This window comes from Aplysia californica, unplaced genomic scaffold (genome assembly GCF_000002075.1).
Source record: "Aplysia californica isolate F4 #8 unplaced genomic scaffold, AplCal3.0 scaffold00350, whole genome shotgun sequence".
Lineage (NCBI taxonomy): Eukaryota > Metazoa > Mollusca > Gastropoda > Aplysiida > Aplysiidae > Aplysia > Aplysia californica.
In genome coordinates this window covers 151853-160897 of record NW_004797620.1, presented here as the reverse complement: position 1 = coordinate 160897, position 9045 = coordinate 151853, and the positions used below count along the sequence as shown (strand labels likewise).

The 9045-nt window shown below is 36.7% G+C and overlaps 1 protein-coding gene across 2 annotated transcripts in view; it reads left to right on the top strand.

Annotated features, from left to right (window-relative positions):
- Positions 1-9045, top strand: part of LOC101849305 (cartilage matrix protein) — a 17867-nt gene that overhangs the window by 518 nt on the left and 8304 nt on the right. The window contains exons 2-6 of one of the 2 annotated variants that reach the window (XM_035970952.1): positions 273-297; positions 1941-1976; positions 5294-5344; positions 7433-7602; positions 8665-8808. In XM_035970952.1, the coding sequence (XP_035826845.1) occupies positions 273-297; positions 1941-1976; positions 5294-5344; positions 7433-7602; positions 8665-8808 (426 nt within the window). The remainder of the gene's footprint in view (positions 1-272; positions 298-1940; positions 1977-5293; positions 5345-7432; positions 7603-8664; positions 8809-9045) is intronic. The other variant, XM_005102928.2, reaches the window with a different exon arrangement.

Sequence of the window (9045 nt, the reverse complement as noted above, 5' to 3'; positions counted from 1 at the left end):
ATCATCATCGTCATCATCATCATCATCATCATCATCATCATCATCATCATCATCATCATCATCATCATCATCATCATCATCATCATCATCATCATCATCCTCTGCATAATCGTTATCGGCAATTGTAATCATCGTCTAGTCCTGAACATTACTCCTATCATAGTTCATGATAATAAATGTAATGTTTTGTTTCAAACTACGTAAAGTCATTATTTCTTAAGAATTGACATTGTTTTCTTTATGTGTAACGTTATTCATGTTCTTTATTACAGGCGATCCTCGGATCAGTTCACTGTCGTAAGTACTTTTGTTTATGTATTATGTCGAATCTATGGTAAATATCAATAGCTGAAAATTAATGTATCGCTATCAACAGTATGTTTCTTGTGATACTTGAAAAGCAAGAATCATACAAATTATGTCTTTTAAAAAAGATGACGGTCTATCCTCTCTTTCAATGTTTTGGATATATGTGAGGCATCGCGGTGAAATCAAGTGCTCGTCAAAGAACTTAAGTTTGAAGAAACGGGCATTTTTCGCCTGTTTTGCATTTTTTTAACCTAATGTTTCCCTTTTTCTCCGTTTTGTTGTTGTTGTTGTTGTTGTTGCTCAGCACCTTTTATGTGCATTTACAAACACGTATCTGTGTTGATTTTACTGAAAAGTGTTTATTTACCGCACAAATAAGTAAATTGTCCGTTCCCACGAACTCTCAGTTTTAGAAGTCACTAAACTTTCGCTGTAATTTTCTCGTTTGTTTTGCCTCTAAAGCCAGGCGATCCCCACCAATTTCTATCGCAAATATTTTAAACTTAAATTCTAAGTTTTCCCTCGAAAGCAGGTCAAAAGAAAAGGCTTTAACACGATACCAACAAATCTTCCTGCCCGAAATTTAATGAACTCCTGATTCTACCGTGTTGCAACACATTATATTGTTTAAGCTCCAACTTCATGTTCTGTTTACATAACAGAAATGAGTTCTGCTACCACTGAAAAAAAAGCAATTGTTTCCTCTTTAAAAATCTAGATTTTCTGCTACATTTTAATAATTATGGAAAGAGACGGATTGTTGCTGACCACCTGAAAGGGGTAGGGAGGGGGGGGGGGAATTATTTTAAGAATTTTAATGGACCAAGAGTGATCTATTAAAATTACATTTCGCTTAAAAAATAGTTTGTCTATTTATCAATTTAAAAAAAATTAATTTGGTGCATAATATCTGTTTATATTTATAATATTGCATGCTTCATGCTAGACGGATTTTCTTTACCTTCAGTTGCTTTATATTGTATTACGTTCAGTTTAAACTTGTGAAACTAATGATGGTAATTACCAAGTGGATGAACTCAGCCATACAACTTGACTCTTACCTTAGAGGAAAAGGAAACACTGATATTTTCTTTTTGTTTTGTTTGTTGTTTTGTTTTGCTTCATACTATATCTTTATTTTTTATTAGCTATTTATTGATAGATATTTAGTTTATTTCGTCAAGCCAATTTAATTAAGAACACTCTTGTTTCTTGTTTGATATTTTCTTTTTAATTAAATTGTGTTATTTAGGCAAAGAGCACGTCATGGTTATTATTTCATAAAAGTAATAGAAAGATATATCTCACTCTTTATCGAACATGTGTAAGTTTACGATTAAGTGATCGAAATGCTAATGCTATTTTGAAAGAAGAATAACGTGTGTGTTTTGCATGAATGAAATACCTAAATAGTACAGAGTTGCTTTGGTGAGAAGAAGGACTGAGCAACTACAGGGGTTTGCCCGGATTGCGATGATGTCAGCACTTCCAAACAGTTTGCCAGTTTGACCAACAGACAACCAAACTGTCCACATCGTGTGTGTCCTGTCACAGTTTGCTGTGTCCGTCTATCTGCCTCTCAAAGTTTCTCCATGTTGCCCATAGTAACGATATCAACACTTTTTCCGCAGAAGAGAATGAACCTGAGGTTGAGAGCCGTAACACAGGTGACGCAGTTTGGAACTCCCGGAAGATCTAATCTCACATCATATATTATTCGAACATAAACAAGACGACCAACACTTCAAACTGAGACCAAAGCTATCCTGAATTTAAACACTACGAAAGGCAGACTGGGTTACAATTATTGAAAACCTACTTTTAGATACCATAAACTCACTTTGTTGTAACACAAGCTAATCGGCTAAACGGTTAACATTTGAAATAGTTTGTTTTACAAAATAAAAGAATAATATTACTTTGTTAAGAAAAGAAACAGGTCAGTAATGAACACACATTTATCAATCTCTGCCACTTTGAATTATATTTGTAAATGAAAATGTTCATTTATTTATAATAAACTAACAGTCGTGCTAAAAGGGGTCTCATTTTGAAGTGTTGTTCGACAAGTATTATGTATACATACAGTAACATCAACACACGACACCACTCAATTGAGACATGCACTGGAATGCACCTGGATAATACACATTATCATTTTTATATTGTCATTTCACCTTGCTAAACTAATCATAATATTACGTCATTGTCGCGGGTGTTTTTGTTCTGTTTTGTTTTGTTTTAATTTTTGTTTTGTTTGTTTATTGTTGTTGCTTTTTATTTATTTTTTTTACCAAGCACTTATCCTTTATGGTTGCATGCAACAAAGCACAAGTTTACGTGTTGTATTTCTGTTTTGAACGTCGAAAAACATTTGAAATTTAGGGATGACGAAAACTATATTTTTTGCAACCTAACTCTGATTAGGAGAAAATTCCAACCCTTTTCAAAGGTATCGTAATTCTGCATTTATATCCAATTGGCTATATCGAGACACACGAAATATCGTAAAAGTAACAAAATACTGGACTACAATTCTTTCTAAGTGATCGTTCTATCCTGATAACAAGAGGAGACCTATGTTTCGAATATAAAAAATATCATTTTGGATTATAACCATTATTATTTTTATTTCAATTTTTTGACAGTATGTTGGGGTGCCGTTTTATTGTCTCTACACATTGTGTGTTTTCTGTCTATGTGATTTTTATTTGCTTTTGTTTTGTTTTGTTTTGTGTTTCGCCACGCACATTGCACGATAACACGTTAGTGTTGCTTAAATCCTAAATCAATGCATCGCTAACATCCTCATTAGTATTATTATCACCTACACCGTCATCATGATCTTCATGATCATGATCATGATCATGATCATCATTATCATCATCTTCACCATCACCATCATCATTACCTTCGTCATCATCACCACCATCATCATCTTCTCTATGAACCCCCTGATCAAAATCTATGACAAAAATATTTTTAACTGCGCCTAATTCAATAAGACTTTTCTACTTTTTAAATTTATTCACGTACCGTATCTACAAAAGTTTGTTTTCCCTAATAATGATTCCCTGGTGTCACTTATCTTGCACTACGTATAACTATTTTCTCAAAGCCAAATCAAATGTGAGGAGAAATTTATGTCATATTGTAATTTAGGTAAAGTATTTTAAAAAAGGATTCACGACTGAGGCAACTGACCTAAGAGGAATATGTACATATTATAGCGTGTATTATCACCACAGTTCAAATGATTACTTCTAAAGTGGTACCAGTACGAATTTAGAAATAGAAATGTTAATACTCTTTCGCTGTTTCCACCTTCTAGAGCAGGATTGTGGCACCGACAAGCTAACCGAAAAATAATATTTATCGGTATAATGTACTTCTACCTCTTCACGAAAAGCTAGAGATGAAGATTGCTTCACCACAGACACATGTAGTTGTAAACTTTACGTCTCCGTTGATTTATTTATGAAATAATTCCCTTATTTTTACTTTGTTGTCAATGTTGTTTCTGCTTTTTTTATACTGTGATTTTTCCGGGGTGGGGGTTAACGGGGAGGGGGATCTGTTGGGGGGGGGGGGGGTTGATTTGTGAGATCTGGGACAGTGGCAGTCACAAGTTATTCCTGGACTTTTGGAGTTAAAGGAATCTAGTAGGAGAATACTGGTAGCAGGAGGAAAGGGGGGGGGGGGGTGTCTGGTAGGGAAGGAGGTTTGGGGTTGGTTAGGGGAGGGGGCGGGGTTTTCGACGAGTCTCGACTGCTATGGCGATAGAGAGGTTAATAAACTCACTTTCACAAACTGTCATGTACCATCTTGTGCTGTATATTGCAACCATTTCAAAGTGAAACATCAACAAACAAGAGAAAAATGCTTGCGGTATGTTTATACGCCTGCCATTTTTTCAGGACAACGAACTGAACTTACGAGATGAAGAGAGGGACAAGAGATCTACTTCTCTACCTTCACTTAGACCTGTCTAGTCCTTTTGACATAATAATATCTTTTCTCATTCAAACCAGATACCAGAATTGAAAATAGATGCTCGGATGCAAGAAATAGAAATATCATTCCTATTTTGTGTTGTTTTAGAAAAAATGCTACCAATATTTTTCTTATATATTGCAACAGCAAGTTCAAAATCTAGAATAAAGTAAATTTGTTGACAAACATAGGTAGTTTTCATCTATGATATATGGTTGCTTTTAAGCACAAGGGGGCTATCCCGAAAAACGCTGTTATGAGAAAATTGAAAGTAAAGTTTTTGCCCCTTGTTCAGTTTTTTTTAAGACAAGGATAGTATTCTCTGTAGCCAAACAATGAAACCAATCTTCTCCAATAGGCAGTGTAAGGCCCACTTTTAATATAGGTCAAGATTTCTGAAGAGACACGAAATCTAGGTTAGCCCGCTTGTCAGCTATATCATCAACATAATTAAGTAAACTGCTGTTGATGGTTGTTGTAGTTGTATACCCACCTAATAGTAAGTCTAAAATAATATAAACAGTTCGGTACGAAATAACGCAACTGTTCATACAACAACATAAAATATGTACATAAACACGTGGTTGTCAAAGTACAGAATTAGATAAACACACTGTTTGGTAGCTCTATACCCACTGACGTTCCACAATAAACCAACTCCTATTTAAATTTGACCTCTTGAATAGAATAGAAATAAGACTTTCACAAGTAATTTTGAAAGCAAACTAGGCAGGGGTAAACCCAGAGCAACTTACTTTGAAATATTGGTTGGATAAGTTATTGGGAAAGACCAGGATCTTTAAATAGTATTAATAATATAATAGCTTTTTGAGAGCATCCGAGCAAAGGAAAAATGGCGAATCATGATCGCCGATGTCCGTCGCAGATCTGGCACTTATGGTGATGCTGATAGGACAAGGGGAGGTGATAGGGTTCGCTTCCGCTGAGTACAGCGTTTTAACAATGGAATCCTTTCCCCTTCATTTTTCAGAGTTTGAAAGGGAGAGAGTTCCTGATGCCCGGAGAGACCAGACTGATGAAGGTAAGACACCCTGTCGTCGGTCACCTCTTCATTCTTCTAACCAAAAAACAGCTATTTTTTTCAGGAGGGGATTTCAAGGTCCATTTTCTATGTTTGTTGCCCGAGCTCAAATCTAAGTACACATAATGTACGTAATGCATAGAGCAATATCTTGATGCGTACTTTTATGTTTGCCTGGCTGCAACGGTTGCTATGGAAACAACTGCCATCTTAAAAATGAAAAATGAACTTCAAATCCCTAGAGCAATCTTATTTACCGACCAATTTTGATCAAATTTAGTGAGAGTACACCTGGACCAGTCCCTATCAACGTAAAAACAACCTGCTTTTATTTCGATAAGTGCAAAAGAAAAATAAATATGAGAATTTCCCAATGTACATGTAAATAAACCTGTTCTAAATTTTGGTTGCGTAATCGCTTGCCAACGGAAAGGTATAATATTTTTCGCTAAAATCTCTCTGCTACATTGATGGCCTTGCTATCTATGTTTCCGAAAAGTACCATGCAAAAGGATGAAAGCTAAGGGAGTATGGGAAAAGTGCCAAAAAATGACATTTTGAGAAAAACTACAAGTATTGTGAAAATTCAGTATATTTTAACCCATCCTCAAGTTTTCAAAGGCAATTTACGACGAGAATAACGACTTTCTCAATTGTCTCCTTGCTATTTTAGACAAAGAACTGGCTGATCTTAAAAAACCAATCAACATCTCAATTTGCATAGCTTGGCCCAAAATCGGAATAACTGAGGGTCGCTCCACGCGTTTAAAAATCAAAAGCAACAAAAGCTACAGGAAAACCAATGGAGGTGTCACGTACTCCTAATATCGAAAAGTTTAGACCCTGCGACTTCCCATCTCTTTCAAGTGTAGAATAATTAGAAGTTTTGGGCTGTACTATTTGTGCACACTTATTAAGTGATACTTTAAATCAGTTTCATCTTCTTTTCATTATTATGTTGCGCAGTGGGGATTTGAAAATATGGACTATGATGTAAACATCAATAGTTTTTTCCGCTGTGATCGTCAATAGAATTGTATGTATCTTTTCTTTTCAAAATTTAGAATCTCAATTTTGACCTAAAAAAAAGTTTCTTGAGTACCTTGAATTAGTAAGAAACTTAAAAAAACAAAACAACAAATAAACAACCCCCCCCCCCCTAAAAAAACCACACAAAAAATCCCAAATAACAACAGCAACAAAAAGAACACCAACAATAACATCAACAACACATCAACAACAACCACGCAACTTTTGTGCTAAGTACATTCTGATCAGCTGGCCAACGTAGAGTAAAATGACTCAGCTATAGACAGCTATAGACTGTGAAAGATCTTGTCAGTTTGTATTGTTAGTGTTTGAGCGCTTAACCAACTGCTTGCTCTGTATGCTTCCCGGGAAGCTGAGAATGTTTCTGAGTGTTCTATGGTCTGCTGGGGGTAGTAATATAGTGTAAAGCGCATAGAGCCTGCTTTCGAGTGGGGACATGCACTATACAAATGCTATTTATTTATTATTAAAATTCTACTTCCCTCAGGAAGGCGATTCAATCTATCCGATGTTACAACTTTTGGAAAATTAGAAAAAAAATTATTGCTGAAAAATATGAACGCCCAAATAAGAAAAACATTATATCTGCCCCTCCCCTTTCAAATCAACTTTCTCCTCTGATTTTGTATTCGTGGCTGGCGGGTGTTCTGGTTTTGTGTGCTCCTTTTCTCCCTTTTCCTTATCAAACATTTAATGTCAGTATCTGTTCTTCTTTCTAGCAACGCCTCTAAACTCGGCACTTTTGGGATCGAGTTATTTTGCGAGTGCCGCAAAACTAACTATAGCTCGTTCACTAGTAGTAGTCGGAGTAGTAGTAGTAGTAGTAGTATTAGTAGTAGTAGTAGCAGTAGTAGTAGTAGTAGCAGTAGTAGCAGTAGTAGTAGTAGTAGTAGTAGTAGTAGTAGTAGTAGTAGTAGTAGTAGTAGTAATAGTAGTAATAGTAGTAGTAGTAGTAGTAGTAGTAGTAGTAGTAGTAGTAGTAACCCAACACTTCTCGACACCCTTCCTCCCACCCCACCCAACCCCACACCTTTACAGCTTGCTTTGAGAAGGTCATGGACATCTTCTTCGTCCTTGACTCCTCGACCTCCATCTACGTGAACGACTTCAAGCAGGAGCGCCAGTTCGTGAGGGACGTGGTGGCCCGCTTGGATGTGAACCCCCGCTCTACACGCGTCGGTGTGCTCACCTTCAGCGACGACATCGAGGTGAGACACTCATGGCCTCGGTGCTCGAGGGGTTAGTTAGACTCTCGGACTCTCAACCCTAAGGTCGTGGGTTCGAATCTCTTTAAGTGCCCGATTTTATGTACGCGGGATAGGAATCTGACATAACTCTCCCCCCCCCCTTTCCCCATACTTTATCCAGTTTGGAATAGGTTCCAGGGTTTAGACACCCAAAGATCTAACCAGTTTGTTTATACTTTTTGAAGGCTTCATCAGCTAGCTGCTCACACTTTATGATTCCTGGGAAACAAAACATTTTTCTGAGTGTTTCAGGGTCTGCTGAGGTAATAATAGTTGAAAAGCACTAGAGCATACAGTGAAGCGTATGTAACACCTCTAATATTCGGTGCTAATATGAAGTTTTATTGTGTTGCTAGCGCCGTTAAACTTTTACTAAAAGTACATGTACGTTTCAAATATAATGCAGGATTACAACATAAAAGAGACACTTCAGTTGGATTAGTAGTAGAATTGAAGTGAAGTTACGATTTACATTTTTGGGGATGGGGGGGGGGGGGGGGGATGAAGTAATGATCTGTTTAAAAGCATATTATTATATCAAATGTTTTGGTTTCTGCAATAATTCGTTTACGTGAAATATCCTTTAGTAATAATCGGAAACGTTAAATTCAAGGAAGTATAAAATATCACCGGAAGTCATTGTATTGAGAATTTGCTCCCCGTTATGTCAATTTGTGGGCTGAGAACAAAAAAATTGACAGGCCCATTTCGTTCAAAAAATTACTGAAAAGTTTCATAATGGAAGCATTCGAATGATATAACATAATGTCTGTACTTACAACAGTAATCTATTATGTAGTTTTGTTTAGATAAAAGTTCTTGATATGCCTCCTAAATTTGATAATTATGTATTGTCCAAGAAAGACATTTTCCTTTTTTTAAACACGCGATGTCGACAATCACTTCTAGCTCTCAGCCGACTAAATATTAGAAATCATAATATTTATTTCGATTGGCAGCACAACAATTGATTAACCACAAAAAAACTTGGACGTTATGCCTCTTTTTTTCCTCAAAAAAAAGCGCCCGACTTTGGGTTTGAACCAAAACCCACAAAAGTCAGATGTCCTGGCTAGCGTGAACGAGCAGAACCTTCCCTACAGAACCGGAATCACCAACACCGACCAGGCCATCAGATACGTGCGTGAGAACACTGAGTTCAGACAGGTAAACCACGCTTTTTTCAGCAAGATGTTTAACTTTACTAAGCCCACAGAGCAATTAAGTGTTTTCAGGAGAGAGAGAGAGAGAGAGAGAGAGAGAGAGAGAGAGAGAGAGAGAAAGAGAGAGAGAGAGAGAGAGAAAGACAGACAGAGACAGAGACAGACAGAAAGACAGACAGACAGAGACAGAGAGAGAGAGAGACATAGAGAGAGAGAAAGAGAGAGAGAGAGACAGAGAGAG